This window comes from Macaca fascicularis, chromosome 15, assembly GCF_037993035.2.
Source record: "Macaca fascicularis isolate 582-1 chromosome 15, T2T-MFA8v1.1".
Classification (NCBI taxonomy): domain Eukaryota; kingdom Metazoa; phylum Chordata; class Mammalia; order Primates; family Cercopithecidae; genus Macaca; species Macaca fascicularis.
The window spans coordinates 61,985,309-62,003,048 of NC_088389.1; the positions used below are offsets into that span (position 1 = coordinate 61,985,309).

General features: G+C 40.2%; 1 protein-coding gene across 7 annotated transcripts in view; it reads right to left on the reverse strand.

Annotated features, from left to right (window-relative positions):
- Positions 1-6,186: 6,186 nt before the first annotated feature.
- The window catches only part of ZCCHC7 (zinc finger CCHC-type containing 7), a 261,414-nt gene continuing 249,860 nt past the window's right edge, over positions 6,187-17,740 (reverse strand). For all 7 annotated transcript variants that reach the window (XM_065530336.2, XM_065530341.2, XM_005581281.4 and 4 more), the window contains exons 7-9: positions 15,446-15,541; positions 9,522-9,636; positions 6,187-7,516 (exon numbers count right to left, since the gene is read on the reverse strand). In XM_065530336.2, the coding sequence (XP_065386408.1) occupies positions 7,083-7,516; positions 9,522-9,636; positions 15,446-15,541 (645 nt within the window). In that variant the 3' untranslated portion in view covers positions 6,187-7,082. The remainder of the gene's footprint in view (positions 7,517-9,521; positions 9,637-15,445; positions 15,542-17,740) is intronic.

The window sequence follows — 17,740 nt, forward strand, 5'->3', positions numbered from 1 at the left end:
TGGCCAAGAGGCTCTCCTTTTCTATTCCCTCTGGGGGTCCTTCCATGTCTCCCTATGCCCCACACACCTATTCCATTGTTCTTGGAAAAAGCTTCTCCATCAAGGTGGACGATACCATCTCCTCAGCCTGCTCACCTGTCTCCACTGACTTGTCCCTCTGGATCCATCCCTTCCCACTTCCTTGATGTGAGTGCTGTAAGTTGAGTTTTCTTTAGTTCTCCAGCATCCCTCTCTCTTTCGGCAGCTTCCTGTCAATGTCAGCCTCACTCCAGCTAGTGTTCTGTACTGTCAGCCTTTCACAGGCAAGGGTTTAAAGAGACAGACACACTCTCCTCTTCGTAGTTGCTCATTCCCTCCTCAATGCACTGCAATCTAGTTTCTTGGCTCACTGCTATCCTGGGACTCCTCTGGCAAAGGTCTGCCACTAAATCTGATAGGTGCTTTCCAGTTCATGCTTTTACCCAACACACATTTCACAAACTGAAGTATAAGGATATACGTAAGATAAGAAATTATCATTAAGTTAAAAAAGTCTTGAGGAAGGTATAAATCAGAATGGAAAGTCGAACAGAGAAAAAAAAAAGAACATATGGAAGACCGCATCCCCCAATAAAAGCTTGGAATAAAAACAAAAGTGCAACTAGGCAAAGCAATTCTTATAGTTCTTGGGGTGGGAGTGGGTTGAATAATGTTCCTCCAAAAGATATGTCCAAATCTTAATCCCTGGTACCTGTGAATGTGACCTTATTTGGAAATTCGGTCTTTAGAGAGTAATTAAGGATCTTGGGAAAAAATTGCCCTTAGATAATTTTAGTGTGGGCCAGAACGCCAAGACACAACGAGACACAGAAGAGAACCCTATGTGAAGACAGAGGCAGAGACTGGAGTTATACAAGCCAAGGATTGCCCAGGCCCACCAAAAGGTAGGAGAGGCATGGAAGTAATTATCTCAGCACATCAAGAAGAAACCAACTCTGTTGACACCTTGATTTTGAACTTCTGGCCTCCAGAACTGTAAGAGAACAAATTTCTGTTGTTTCAGGCTACCACTTCGTGGTATTTTGGGAGAGTAGCTCCAGAAACGAATACAGAGTGCATCCTTGCCGTTTCACAGCTCCACGCTTCAAACACATAGTTCACTCTCCTAGAGGGGCTCTTCCCCTTTTTGTTAAGCTGCAACACTTTTCTTCTGTTATAATGACCCTCTGAGAGGTCCTGCCCAGTCTCCCCTCTCTCTAGCAGGACCAATCATGCTTCTTTGGTGTTACCATCATACCCATATCTCTCACTGCACTCCTCAGCTGTAAGACAAAATACTGGTTTTCGTGTTTGTCTCTTGCTTGTTAGCCCTTGAGGCTTGAGATTTCTCAAGCAAGAATACTACCTGATGCAAAGAAAGTCCGTAGCCTGTGTTTGCTGAATAGCTGAATAGAAACACCAAAGAGGGAAGGATTAATATTGTCTGGGAGTGGTCATAAAACTGGAAGAGGATATTTTGGGTAGAGGCAACAGCATAAGTAAAGGCATGGAGGAGAAGCATGACCTATTCAGGAATTAGTCATTCACATGGTGGGACTGGAAGGGTGAAGGGGATAGAGGAGAAAGAAGAGCCGAAGAACTGCAGAAGATGAAGCATGAAAGGCTTTGAATTTTAGGCCAGAAGTTAGACTTCAGCCTGTAGACAGTAGTTTCCAAATGTTGTACATGTAGTTATCACCAGCATGCCTCTTAGATAAAGGTCCTACTCACAGGCTTAAGAGGTCAGTGACCTCTCCCTGCAAGGCCCCTGCAGGTGGATACTTGCCTTATGATCAAGTCTTCTTCTTGGCCCCACATGGACAAAGCAGGAAGTAAAACTGAAGATGGCCTATGGACTACCGAGCCTACCTCACCTAGTTTAATAAGAACAGTCCCAGTTCAGTGAAAAAATATTAAATGTTTCCAATAGATTACCTATGTGAAAGTAGACTTTGTCATATGTACATACCTGCAAAATGATCACAAGATAATAAACATACAGTTGGTCTTTGGCATCCTAGGGTTCTACATCCATGGATTCAACCAACTGCAGATCAAAAATATTTTAGTCAGGGAGCGGTGACTTATGCCTGTAATCCCAGCACTTTGGGAGACAAAGGCGGGAGAACTGCTTGAGCCCAGGAGTTTGAGACCAGCCTGGCCAACATGGTGAAACCCTGTCTCTACTGAAAATACAAAAAATTAGCCGGGTGTGCCACCACACCCGGCTAATTTTAGTTTTTGGAGAGACAAGATCTCACTAATTTGCACAGGCTAGTCTCAAACTCCTGGACTAAAGCAAATCTTTCCATCTTGGCCTCCCAAAATGCTGGAATTACAGGGGTGAGCCACCGTGCCTGGCCAATCTTTTTTTTTTTTTTTTTTTTTTTTTTACTTTTAGTAGCAATGAGATCTTGCTGTGTTGCCAGGTTGGTGTCCAACTCTTGAGCTCAAGTATTCTCCTGCTTCAGCCTCCCAAAATGTTGTGATTACAGGCGTGAGCCACTGTGCTCAGCAAGTACCTTTTTGTAGGAAGAACTGCTCTGAGATTATGGCTTTAGCAAATGACACTGGTGTTTCATTCCTATCTCCAACCCTCTGTCAGGGGGCTGCCTAACCCAATTTATCTGGCTTAAACAATGACTAACTAAAAATAAAATAAAATAAAAAAAGATACACACACTACAGCTCCATTGCCCCTTACTAGGGCAACTCTGAGGTGTGGCCTACACTCTTTCTAGCATTCTCTGTGAGTTTGAAAGTTCCTCTTTATGGGATGTGACTTGATAAGCATCCAGCGTGGCTTCCTTCTCTTCTTTTCCCTGTCTCACTCCTTCCCACTCCTTTACTGGGTTTTCGTGGAATAATTTCCCAGGAAATCATTTTAAGAAGTAACTTAGGCCGGGCACGGTGGCTCACACCTGTAATCCCCAGCACTTTAGGAGGCCGAGGTGGGCGGATCACGAGGTCAGGAGTTTGAGACCAGCCTGGCCAACCTAGTGAAACCCCCACTCTACTAAAAATACAAAAATTGGCCGGGCGTAGTGGCATGCACCTGTAGTCCCAGTTACTTGGGAGGCTGAGGCAGAAGAACTGCTTGAACCTGGGAGGTAGAAGTTGCAGTGAGCTGAGACCATGCCATTGCACTCCAGCCTGGGTGACAGAGTGAGACTCCATCTCAAACAAACAAACAAAAAAGTAACATACATTAAATGAACAGAAAAACTTTTGGCTCAAATCACACACCAGTCAGCTTCATCCTGTGATTTACTGCATGGCACTGTGTAATAAATCACCAAAATATTGGTGCTTCTTTGAAATGCAAAGTCCAACTGTAAGATCTAAGGGACTATGTTGGATTTGGATCCTGGTGAGGGATCCTACAGCCTAATGACATTCTGACCCAATTAAATGTCCCATCAGATTACTCTCCAACTCTTTCCTCCTCTCACTAGCTGAATCCTTTTGTTCTCACACCACAGTTCAGTTCACAGTTTATCTTGCCAGGGCTCATGCCATAGCCTGGCACTCTAGCATTTGTTTCCACGATTCCTAAACTATTAATTTCCCTCAGCTGGCTGAGTCTCCAGTGGCCCGGATCCTCCACAAAGTGGTCCAGACTGTAGACCTTCATGCCATGGAACCAGTGTTCCTTATTTCACATGAATGGCCATGTCCAACCAATCTCGCAAACACTGGCAATATGATGAAATGCAAAGCCTTGTAAGACAAGGGCACATCCTGTTAGATGTGGGAAGGCAACATGAACTCTCTCCCGAGTCAACACAATTCCTTTTGAGAAACAGGTTGGGGTTTCAACTAGGGTTTCTCAACCCCAGCACTACTGACATTTTGGGCCAGATTAATTGTGGGAAGCTAGTCTGTGCATTGGAGGATATTTAGCAACATCTCTGGCTTCTACTCACTAGATGCCAGCAGCATCCTCCTTTTGTTGTGAAAGCAAAGCATGATAAGACCAGGGGATCAGGATGGCTATAAATAAATGAAAGCCTCCCTTATTTTGTATGTAATGTTTTGTTGGCAGAAGAATTTTCAGTTGTTTTCTATGAGAAGCTTCTCTTCACATCTTTTAAAAACAGATTTTCCCTATATTGCTAATCCTGTCTCTCCTTACACAAACATATCCACATCAATCTTTTCACTGCAGCACTAATGAATAATGTTTCTTTGCTGCCCATCAGAGTGGCAAAGAGAAAAGGGAATGGCAATATTCCATGTGATTGTGGGAAGGGGGAGATGAATACTCACAAACTGCCAGGGACATATAAATGATTGGGGAAGAATCTGACTTGGGAATATAATTTGGCATCATGTATTAAAACTTTCATGAAATATATGTAAGCTCTCTGACCCTAGATTACATATTACCACAATTGAATAAATGGAGAAGATATTATGTAGAAGAATTTTTCAAAAATAATAAAAATTAGAAACAAAATGTTCAACAGGGAGCTGATTACATCATGGCACAGCCATAAAATAGAAATTCATGCAAAAATGCAGACATGTATTTGTTCCCAATGTAAGTGAAAAAACAGGTTACAAAACAATGTATATATAGGTATAGAAAAAAGTCTGAAGAAATAGACACTAATAATTTTAACTACATTTTTGAGTGAAAGAATCACATATGATTTGTCTTTAACATTTTCCCCCCTTAAAATGATTACATAATCTTTGTATAACAGAAAAATAAAGAGCCACTAATAAGTACTGCAAACAGCAAGGTCCATGAAAGCAAGGCTTTCCACGGAGAAAATGGGAGACTGGTTTCCCTGCTCTACTCTGAGAACACCAAACACAAACCAAGGTAGAACCCAAGATAGAAGCCACTCAAGCTGCTTCAAGTCAAAGTTGGGCCAGAGGTAAGATATTTAGAATCTTCTCAATCCTACCAACTATACAGATCTTTACTGTTTTGGACATTTGCTTTTCTTCTCTTGTACTTATCCATGTAAAGTCTTATTTGATTAATGGTTGAATCTATACATATTTTAAACTTCCCATTATTGTATGAAGAGTCTATGTTAATAAACTGACTGGCTGACTCACCTTAACTGAACATTTGGTGCAAGAGCTGGGGGCAAGGGAAATGGAGAGGAAATGAAGCAGAGGCTCCTCCATGTTTCTGTTCTTCTCTTACCAGGAAATGAAGACTGCATCATCATGCCCACAGGTGAAGTAGCTCAGCATCCTTTCCTATCTGCATGTAAATGCATGGACCCAATGGGTAAATTATACCCTAGAACAAAATGTTTGTCTATAAGTTTTGGGAAAAAATAAGACAATGTGCAGAGACAAACAGAAAAAAAAAAGTGCTTCCTTTCTCTCCTTCTCCAAACAATCTGCTATATATGCAAGAACCTAAAATAGTAATCCTATTTCTGCCCTGAAAGGAGATGACTTTGGATCAGAAGGGGCACTTGTTATACCATATGAGTAATAAGCCAAGTTTGCCTCAAGTCCTACTGGAGAATAATGCCAATTATCTCAAGGTTTTCCACTTTTATAAAACCTTTTTTTATGGCTGCCACTTTGAGCAAGTTGTTAAAAAACCCTGGTTGCTTACTTTAGGGTGAAAACAACTCTAGCTATTAGGAAGCTATGCACCAACATATAATAAAGTTAGCTGAAATCTACACAGCAACAAGGAAAGTGGTAAACTCTCTGATCATATAATTTGCACTAACGCTGATTTGAGAGGACAGAATTCTTCCTTCCTCTCAGAAAGATGAGAGATGATTCTGCCAGAAATACAGGAATCTGCATACTTCCCAAAGAGTAAAATACAAATTTAAGAACCTGACATTATAAAACTGTCCTATTTAATTGATTTCATACCATTTTATTCTGGCAGAGAGCTTGCACTTGGGCAAAAATGGCATTTTTGACTCCAGTCTATAGGGATTTTATAACTTTATCCACCTGCCCAACACAACTATGCCGAGGCCGGGAGTGATGGCTCATGCCTGTAATCCCAGCACTTTGGGAGGCCAAGGAAAGAGGATCACTTGAGCTCAGAAGACCAGTCTGGACAACACAGTGAGACCTTGTCTGTACAACAAACAAATAAACAAACAAAACAAACATAACTATGCTCTTTGTCACTCAAACTCTCATTGTCTTTTTACATAATAAACACAGGTATTTACTCTCTTTCAGATATTTTATTTTTCTTATTCTGACATTAGGCTATGAGAAGTACAAAAGATCCACAAGTACAAAAAAATCTGTATAGCTTTGTGGTAGTTCAAAAAAATGCAAGAGAAAAAAACAATTTTTTGAGTAATATTCATCTCTACAGATCTGAGTGACAGTACGCTTGAAACACTGCTGTAAAAGTGGTAAAAAATGATTTCATTGTGATTATTTTAAAATTTTTGATGTCTCTTTCACTTGTTTAGGAAATTTGTCTTCTGACATTTATGTTGGATAGATTCTTTACCTGTATTTTGCTGAAGCTCAATTCCCTGCCTCTTCAGGGCTTCAATGATGACACTTTTGTTTTTATAGTCAGCTAGTGATGTTTTGTCCAAAGGAAGATTCTGACAACAGCTTCAGCGGCAAGAAAATCTGGATATAGATTTATAGTTATTGTCCTTGCCAATGTAAAAAAAAAAAAAAAGTTGAAAAATGTTGATGACTTTTTCTTAGTGTTAATTTCTCTTCCTGCAAGGATTTAATTTCATACTCATGTTGAGGATGAATTACCTTTGATGCGGTTTTTTTTTCCCAAAGTATTTTTAAAAAGCTTTCTTGAACAGATGAATTCTTCTACCTATCCCTAGGATTCTGAGTAAAGATGACATATTGGAATAGGATAAGTCCAGGTTTATCTTTGTACTTTCTTACCTAATATCCTGTTGGACACAGAGAATTGAGATCTCCATGGATGTTCAGTAACTCTAGGAATGGCTGAAATTAAAAAAACAAAACCAAAAACTCACTTTATTTAATCATAGATAATAAACACAATGCCAGAAGGTTATAGACACAAAGGCCAAATGAACAATGAAAAGCCACATCAGAGGCTGCCTGAGAGCTTAAGACTTTTTTTTCCTCTGCTTAATGAGAAATAAGTTATCATTGTCATCATCTTCCAAGCACCTCTCCTTTTTCTTCTGCTTGCCCCTCTTGCCCTCCTTGGGAGACTTGTCTTCTCTTGACATATGGTAATGCGATGAACGGTGAAAGAACTTAGAAGGCTTCTGGGTTTTAAAACTGCCAGTAGGAGAGTAGGGTTTGGGACCCCTGGGAAAATCCTCATCCACTTCACGATGTCTGTCAGCCCTCCTGTGCTTCTCCCAGTTTCTATTCTTGTTCTTCATCTCTTTTTGTGTTTCTTTATTTTCTTGAGGCCACCTGTTGCTTTTCCACGAGGCACGGCCCTTCCTTATATCATGGTGGGGGTTCTCATTTGCTGCTTTTAGATAAGGTAGCTTGGATGGCTCTGGGATAACCCCATTTTTCTTGAGTACTGAAAAATATAAAAGTATTTTTGCATATTCAGCAGCTAAACAGTCCATGCTGAGCTTTCCTAAGTGTAAATAACTTAACAGACAGGGAAGTTAAGACATTTAAACATGTTAACAATATGACATCACTCACTAAAAATTAAATTTCTAAATTTCTGATTGCTAAAAATGAAACACATTCACAAATCCAATGATAGTTAATTATCCTTTTCAACAGTTTAACAAGGTTAAGCAATGGAGACGAGGACCAGTAAGAACAGTAATCGTCATGGCTTTGTGAAGAAAAGTCATGTCTGACCAATACAAGTTTCCCCAATGATGAAGACTCAGCCTTTGAAAATAAGGCAAAGCAAGATTTATAAAACAGCCTTTTGATGGTCTCATATGACATTTCAATTACCCTCTAAAGATAAGGCCTGGCCACAGTACTTTTAGGTGGATGTCAAACTGCCCAAGAGATTATTCCTCCAGGGTAGAGATCACTGGCTTTGAGGAGTGTGTGCGAGTGCTCGTGTGTGCAAGTATCTTAGAGGTTTTAGTGATAAAGCTGATGTTATGTTTTGTCAGGGCTTGACACACTTAATACGTGTCTCTGAGGGTAGTGATTCTGATACGGGTAGGTGGGAGATGAGGTTACAGTGAGAGATGAAAACTAGCAAGTCAACAGAATCTTTAAAGATTAAAAAAGTGGCCAATAAAAACTTATAGCATAGACATTTATTATAAACATTTCAATGGATCATAGTGAACACCTCAAAGTGGATTCAGGCTACAGATGTCGATAGGACTAGCTAAAACAAAAAAGCAAAATTGTTTTTCTCTGATTATAAAAGTCATAACTGCTCATTATAGAAAACTTAGAAAAAACAGAAAAGTATAAAGAACATAAAAAAACAGAAAGCACACATAATCCTTTAATCTAGAGATGACATTTTCATGCAATTCTTTTTAATCCCTTTCTAATCTGGTTGCCTAATCATAATCTACAACTACTATAACTTCTACATACAGTTGACCCTTGCGCAATGAGTTTGAACTATATGGGTCCACTTAAATGTGGATTTTTTCAACCAAATGAGGACTGAAAATACACCATTCCACAGATTAGAAACTTGTGTATATGAATGGCTACTTTTTCCTATACTCAGGTTCTGCAGAGTCAACTACGGGACATAAGTATGTGCAGATTTTGGTAAATGAGGAGGTTCCTGGAACCAATATCCAGGGATAGCTGTAGATGACATACATTTTATCTTAAATATGTAAAATATGCAGGAGCTGGGAGAGTAATTCCTCTACTTTCCTCAGAATTAGTACCTTCATTTTGGAAAAGTCTTGAACTAAGAGTCCAAAAAAGAAAAAGGCCAAAAGAGTCAGAAAATAAGGTATAGAACAAACTAAAAAATACAAAACTGTTTTGTTTTTAAAGCAAGAAAGATAACTTGGAAAACCACCTTGGAGTAACAAGAAATAACAGAGGTAGAGAAAACTTAAATGATAAGATATTAATTTGGTGATAAAGAACCATGTGTGAAACAGTAAATACAGAAACCATAGAGGTGGTTGTGAACTTGGAGCTCTGCTTGCAGTAGTGGCCTATAAGAAATGACTTTTTCAGGGAAGCTCCAGGAACAAGTTAGCAGGAAAGCCTTTCCTTCCATAAAAAATACTGGAGAAATACAAATGGAAAAAGAAAATTACTTGTCAAACAGAAAAAAATCTCAAAGGAGCCTTTAAAAACTGCCTACACAGATGGATAGCAATATTTTCTGGACATTTCCTAAAATGATCACTGTAAAAAAAATTATTGTGATGAGACTGCAACATGGGATTATTTCTGAAGTGGGTGTTTGGTTTTTGGAGATCAAGAAAGTTCCAGTTTCTTTGGTAATTATTAAAAATACTTTCTATGCTAACCAACGACCCCCAAAGCAGGCAAAGACAGTACAAACACAGAAATTTAGAAACTACTGCAAACGTGATCTAACAAGAAGTCTAGCAACATACCTTTTATTTTTTGTTTTAGTCTCTTCTCTCTCTCCTGAATTTCATATTTGTCATCATAGTAGCAGATGAATGGCGATACTGGAGATGGGTCATACACTTCTCTTTCTGGACATTCCTACAAATTGTATTTAAAATTATGATGTCACATGGTCACACTGTTCAAAAACCTTTTTGCAAGAGTCTGTAGGATGTTAATTAGAATGAGCCCCATATCACTGGTACCTCATGTGGTGGCAGTAGGACATGGTCCTTGCTGGGGTGCTGGGAGGGTCACCCAGCCCTAAACCACACTGTGTTATGATATTCTTTCAAGCTTGAGTTTTCTTCCCTTACTTCTTTACCTATGAAACCCTTCATATCTTTTTTCAGCCTTCTCTGCCTAACTCCTTTCACAGTCTGAGGTAGCAACCTTGCCCCTCTGTTGGTGGGTTTATGTTATTTGGCTTCATGTTAGTATTACTCCTTTGCTTGTCCATCACTTCCAAAAGGAAGCTTATTTTAACTCAACATTCACTGCTTATAGGGGTAGTGATTCTTTTTTTTTTTTTTTTTTGAGACGGAGTCTCGCTCTGTCACCCAGGCTGGAGTGCAGTGGCGCGATCTCGGCTCACTGCAAGCTCCACCTCCCGGGTTCACGCCATTCTCCTGCCTCAGCCTCCCGAGTAGCTGGGACTACAAGCGCCCACAACCGCGCCCAGCTAATTTTTTGTATTTTTAGTAGAGACGGGGTTTCACCGTGGTCTCGATCTCCTGACCTTGTGATCCGCCCGCCTCGGCCTCCCAAAGCGCTGGGATTACAGGCGTGAGCCACCGCGCCCGGCCTGGGGTAGTGATTCTTATGCTGGTGGGTAGATTGGTGGTAGGTTATGCCTAGTTTAAAACTGTTCCTAGGTCATTGTGAGACACCCCAAAAGAAGTTTCTCTTCTTGCTTCCCCCACCCAAGTTGAAATCCCTACTCTTACTCATTTTCCCAGGACAGCTTCCTACTCTCATGACTCTGGCCTCCACACAGCTAGTATTTCCCAAATCCACAGTCTTTGGCCTGAACCACTCACCACATAGCAGGCTTTTGTTTATCATGATCTGTGACACATATCCATTCAGCATGTTTGAAATCTTTTCTTTTGGAACTTTCCCCTTTCTGCCTCTGCCATCTTGCCTAAAAGTTACTTTAAAATGTTGTTTCTTAGCTAAGTAATGAAAAACAATTAGAATACATATTAAAGAGTAAGTGAAAAATCCACATAAAATTGAGCCAAGTCTGAACTAGCCAAGCTAGCAGCCAAACATTTAGGTACTTAATTTGTAGTTAAAAAATTATAAATCACTCCAAACACACACTTAAGTATAAAAAATAATTAAAAACCTATATTCATCCTTATATAAAACCATAACATTTTACCTTAGTTGCCTTGTTTTTCCCCCAAGAATAAAATATTACTGATATAACTGAAATCCTCTGTGTAAGTCCTTCCCATTTTGCGCTCATCTCCTTCCCTTTCCAGAAGTTACCACTGTCATCAAGTTGAAGTCGGCCATTCTCATGTGTTTTTATACTCTTACTGACGAATATTCCAGTGAACAATGATATAAGTTTTAAGCTTCAGACTTCATAATTTTTATTTGTTTTTTGTAGAGGCAAGGTCTCACATTATGTTACCCAGTCTCAAACTGGCAGCCTCAAGAGGTCCTTCCAACTTGGCCTCCCAAAGTGCTAAGATTACAGGTGTGAGCCATAGTGCCTGGCCTTATGCAATTTCTTTAATGGTATTGGTTCAGTTGATTTGTTCTTCTTGAGTCAGTTTGGTAAATTTACATATATATTTTGGAGTTAGTTGCATTTTCAGATTTAACTTTATGAAGTACTGTCTTATAATTTAAAAACATTTATGGCCGGGCGCGGTGGCTCAAGCCTGTAATCCCAGCACTTTGGGAGGCCGAGGCGGGCGGATCATGAGGTCAGGAGATCGAGACCATCCTGGCTAACACGGTGAAACACCATCTCTACTAAAAATACAAAAAACTAGCCGGGCGAGGTGGCGGGCGCCTGTAGTCCCAGCTACTCGGGAGGCTGAGGCAGGAGAATGGCGGGAACCTGGGAGGCGGAGCTTACAGTGAGCTGAGATCGCACCACTGCACTCCAGCCTGGGCGACTGAGCGAGACTCCGTCTCAAAAAAAAAAAAAAAAAAAACATTTATATAGTATCTTAAGTTACTTACACTTTCCACTCATTGTTTATTAGTACCTTTTCTTTTTCTTTTAGTAGTTTTCCCAGAAGTTTCTGTTGTTTTGAAAAAAATAGTTTTCAAATAATCAGCTTTTGGTTTTGTTGATGCTGTTCATTTTTCTATTTCAGTAAGTTTGGTTCTAATCTTTATCATTTCCATCCTTCTGCTATCTTCAGATTTATCTGTTGTGACTATCTGGATTATTCAGTTTTTTTTGTTGTTGTTATTGTGGGGAGAGTCCTGGAGATTATATGACAAACTTATATGGTAATATAAAGAAATGCTTTTGGCTGGGCATGGTGGCTTACGCCTGTAATCCCAGCACTTTGGGAGGCGGAGGCAGGTGGATCACCTGAGGTCAAGAGTTCGAGACCAGCCCGGCCAACATGGTGAAATTCCATCTCTACTAAAAATACAAAAAAAAAAAAAAAAAAAAAAAAAAGAAAAATTAGCCAGGCGTGGTGGCACATGCCTGTAATCCCAGCTACTTGGGAGGTTGAAGTAGGAGAATAGCTTGAACCCGGGAGGTGGAGGCTGCAGTGAGCCAACATTGCACCACTGCACTCCAGCCTGGGCAACAATGGCGAAACTCTGTCTCAAAAAAAAAAAAAAAAAAAAAAAAAGCAAATTGTGATTATGCAAAGGTAACAGAGGTCCTGATACACTCAACTAATATTCATTTCAGCAGAATCTTTAACTCTCCCAGTCCCTGTTCCCCCTTTCACACTCTCCTGGAGTAATCTTTGTATAGTGACTACTGTTGTCCTTGCTTCCCCCAGCTAGAGAGCGAGTGAAATTAGGGAAGGGCAATGTCATATTCACCTTAGATCTAGTCTTTCACATGAGGAATGCATTCAATAATAATATCTGTAAGGCTGGATTTCTGGACATTGAAAGGGAGGAGGTCCACAAACATCTTTAACCACCTGCATAATTCCCCATTTAGGTCTTATATGGTCTAGACTGATGTGACTACACAGAGCTATATCATACTACAAATGTTTTCCAAAGCTAAATGTAAATTATATTTTGATTATCCACATCGCTGGTCCCCTCCATTAGCACAGACAATTGATAGTTGGCTATATAATTTATCTACTATTCTGGATTAGCCACACCAATGATCTTCTTCATTAGTGTAAATAATCTAGAGTTCCTCATCTATGGCAGTCACGAGGCTGCCAAATTTGCTTTATTGCAAATTAAAAATTATCTAAATCTAGATTTTAGGGATAAATTCCACATGCTTTTAATATATTTCCTATCTGCCTTAACAGAAGTGACTAGTAAGCATCCAACTATAATTGTTTTTCTTTAATTGAACAAACATAAATGCTAAAATTATACCCCTCTGCTTTAAAGAGGTAAGCAAGCATAAATTGTACATCTATGTGATTTGTGCGGTAATGGAAAGCTTATGTGAATATGTTCCCTAAAGGTGTCGACAACATCTGAATGTTTAGTAATGAGGAATGGACAGAGCAGTAAAAGATCTAGAGATGATAATTCTGTAAAAGAAGTCTTCTTGGCTGGGTATGGTACCTCACTTCTGTAATCTCAACACGTTGGGAGGCCAAGGAGGGAGGATTGCTCTGAGGCCAGGAGTTTGAGACCAGCCTGGGCATCATAGTGAGACCTTGTCTCTACAAAAAATAAACAAAATTAGCTGGGCACAGTGGTGTGTGCCTGTAATCCCAGCTACTGGAGAGGCTGAGGTGGGAGGATCACTTGAGCCTGGGAGGTCAAAGCTGCAGTGAGCTGAGATATGCCCCCTGCACTCAGAACCCTGTCTCAAAAAAAGTCTTCTCTACTTCGTGCTGAGAGATTTCCTGTACAACTTCTCCGCTTTGGAGATAAAGAAATGGGACCAAAGAGAAAAAGTGGGTTGTTTATGTCACATGGTTGAGTCCGTAGCAGAGCAAAACTGGAACTGAGGCTCAGAGCTCATCCTGGCTTTCATAAGCTATGTCTCATCCCCACAGGTGCTGCTGCCCCAATATGGAAGATAAAATTTATCTGTTTATGGATTCTGTTCAGTACTTTTCTTCTCCAGTTGCCCTACAATGTAGGGCTCCAGTTCCCAAGATCCACATCAGTGATGTGTCATAGTTGGAATTCAAGTGGTAACCTGCAATACCACCCACCCTATCCCATTGCTCATACTTCTCATTTTGGGGATTCCCAACACTCTGCATGCTTTTTGCTTCCTGATACCAGATCTGGTTTGATATTAGTTTATCTTGGTTTCTAGGCTACTAGAAGCCTACCTGGAGACTGGGAATAATACATTCCTTTCTAAGAATTTTCTACTTTCTGTGCCACTGCCTTTCCTCCACTGCTTCAAGATTCCTAGAAGTATGGGCTCTGAGTCTATTCTTATTACATCCTTTTTCTGAAATGAGCTGCTGCTATTTCATACTTAATGTGGCATTTGCCTAGTGGCCTCATGCCAAGTTCTCAACGAGAAGCTTCTTCTGCTTTGGCGTTTCAGCATCTAGAACACACACAGTTTGGCCTTTTCAGTTGGGGTTAGGGAATATGTTGGCTGGATAGGGAATCTGGGCATCTGTGGGGTAGGTAGGCAAGTCAATGATGCAGCATCTGTTTTTTCACCACTGAATGCCAGGGTTTACATGTATGGGATGTAGACTTAACTGAACATTGTACCAGGGAAAACTGGAGAACTAAGTAGAAAATCTAAAATCAGGCCAGGCACGGTGGTTCACACCTGTAATCCCAACAGTTTGGGAGGCCGAGGCGGGTGGATCATCTGAGGCCAGGAGTTTGAGACCAGCTTGGCTAACATGGTGAAACCTCATTTCTACTAAAAAATATATAAAAAATTAGCTGGGTATGGTGGCGTACACCTATAATCCCAGCCACTCGGGAGGCTGAGGCAGAAGAATTGCTTGAACCTAGGAGATGGAAGTTACAGTGAGCTGAGATCACACCATTGCACTCCAGCTTGGGCAACAAGAGCAAAACTCCATCTCAAACAAAAAACAAAAAACAACAACAACAAAAAAAAAACAATGAAAATCTAAAATCAGTCGGGCGTGGTGGCTCACGCCTGTAATCCCAGCACTTTGGGAGGACAAGGCAGGTGGATCACCTGAGGTCAAGAGTTCAAGACCAGCCTGACCAATATGGTAAAAACCCATCTCTACTAAAAATACAAAATTAGCTGGACGTGGTGGCAGGTGTCTGTAATCCCAGCTACTTGGGAGGCTGAGGCTTGAACCTGGGAGGAGGTGGCAGTGAGCAGAGATTGCACCACGGCACTCCAGCCTGGGAAACAGCAAGACTCTGTCTCAAAAAAACAAAAAAAAAAAAGAAAAAGAAAAAAAGAAAATCTAAAATCATGCTATGGCTGTGTCAAAACAATTGTGTTTATAAGAAATCAAGAGAACTGCTATCATACTGTTGACTATCATATTTGTCTGATTGATTTTATCAGCTCTATTAGTTTTATCTCAACTTGTTCATGTACATGTAAGATAATTAGAGGAATACGCTCTGATAGCTTGTTACTCTAGCAAGGAGGAAAGGGATAAATCAGTTGAAAATATATTAAGTCTTACTTTAATGTTTATTAAAAAGTAAGTAGTTAGAGTTACATTCTTTTTGAGTTCGTCTTTCAGAGAACACTCCCTGACAACAGAATGCTTTATGTCCAAATGTCATTCAAACTTACGTGTCCATAATGGCCTTTTTGCGCGCAGTGATAGCAATATGCTAAGGCTGATGGTCTTGAAGGGGTCTTCGGCTTTTTGGGTGGTCCAGGTTTGGTCTGTAACATGAATATTTGTGAGAGTTTGTTGATGTTAGAAGAAAATTAAAACCTCATTCTTTCCAAAAGACTTTATAGGTAAGGGATTCCTTAGAAGTTTCTTAGAATTTGGTATGGAGACCTGTATTCAGGCAATTCCATACATTAAAGTATATAACATGGTAAGAACAATTCTTTTACTCTTAATGTCAATGTGTGCTTTCCTCTCCTTCCTCCCTCCTCATTCCATTCGGCATTGTGCCAAGTACTGTGTTCAGTATTCAACACAGTATAATGGGCCAGTAGAACATGAGAGGCATACACATAATTACAAAACAATGTCAATACAGTGACAGTAGTATGTACAAGGCATTAATGGAGTGGTGAGGGGGGACTCCCCCACCAGCGGATGGGGTTAAAGAGGGGTCAGAGAAAGTTTCCCTGAAGGTGTAAAACTTACATTTACTCTCAAATGAGGTGTAAATCAAATGGAGAATCTTAGGAAGAGGGAGCAGAATGAACAATGACATAGAACTAAAAAAGAGCATACATGCTGCCAAAATATGACATACATAGCCAGGTGTAAATGGAAGACAAGGCTGGAGAAAGCAGGGCACAAGAATGGAGGGCCTTGTAAGTCAAGTAAAGGAGCAGGAGCTTTACCCAGTTTTAAGTGTCGAAGTTAGGACAGTTAGAGTTGTAGTGTGGGCCAGGCACGGTGGCTCACACCTGTAATCCTAGCACTTTGGGAGGCTGAGGTGGGCGGATCACGAGGTCAGGAGTTCAAGACCAGACTGGCCAGCATGGTGAAACCCCGTCTCTACTAAAAATACAAAAATTAGCTGGGCATGGTGGTGTGCACCTGTAGTCCTAGCTACTCCAGAGGCTGAGGCAGGAGAATCACTTGAACCTGGGAGTCGGAAGTTGCAATGAACCAATATCGTACCAATGCACTCCAGCCTGAGTGACAAAGCAAGAATTCATGTCAAAAAAGGAAAAGAAAGAAAGAAAAAAAGAAAGAAGGAAAGAGAAAGAAAGAAGGAAAGAAAAAGAAAGAAAGAAAGAGAAAGAAAGAAAGAAAGAAAGAAAGAAAGAAAGAAAGAAAGAAAGAAAGAAAGAAAGAAAGAAAGAAAGAAAACTAGTGTCGCTTGGTCATTGAAAAGATGTGGGGAACGAGGGAAAGGAAAAATCAGGATGCCTCCATATTTTGAACTTGGGTGAGCAATGACTGATTCAGAAAAAGTAGAAAAAGACAGAGGAGCAAGTTTAGAGGGAAAGTTGATGAAGACAGTCTTGGATATGGAGTATCCAGGTGGGGATCTCCAGGAGGCAGTTTCTATGTAGAGACAGAGGAGTCTGAGCTGGAGAGTAGATCTGAAAGTAATCAGCATAAGAGTGAAGGCTGAAATCACTAGAGTGGACAGGATCACCATGGAGAGTGTAAGAGTGGCTGTGGGCTGAGGAAGGAACCTGAAGACATCAATGCTTAAGGGGCGGGCAGAGGAGCCTGTGAAATGGACATAGAAGGGAAGGTTAAAGGATGCAGAGACATAAGAGAATATAGTAACAGACCTTAGAGAGTTGTTTTAAGAAGGATGAACTGATCTATAATGTCAAATATAGCAGAGAGGCCTAGTGAGATTAGGACTGAGAAACACCCATTCAAAGTGGCAACTGCTCAGATAACCTTACTGTGAAAATTCTGAGATATTCTAGAAAGAGTAAAAGGCAGCAGGATGAACAGTAAAGTGATGCATACAAAGGTAGTAAAATGATAAAAAAGAGCAAAGAAATCATTACTCATAAAAGCCAGGATCTGTGAACTTAACCCGGAATTTTTTTTTTCTTTAAAGCCAGGTTACTTCCAGTGAGCAGAAACAGCACACAGGATTTTAGCATAGCTGCAATTTTCTGTTACTTCAACATGGCAATAGTTAACTTGTGTGTGTACTACATAACTAATTTATTCTTTTGCACATGTATTTTACATACTTTTCAGTATGTATATTAGATTGGTGCAAAGGTAACTGTAATGGCGGTTTCTGCCATTTAATAGCAAGAACCTCCTTTGCACCAACCTATTATTTCAGAATAAAAAATGTTTTAAAAAATTGAATGGAAGTTGTAGGAGAGAGAAGTTATATATTGAGAAGCATCAAGGGGCAGAATAAGATGAAGCAGTACCCAGGAAGGGGATTTGGTGGAGTCTGTTTATAGAAT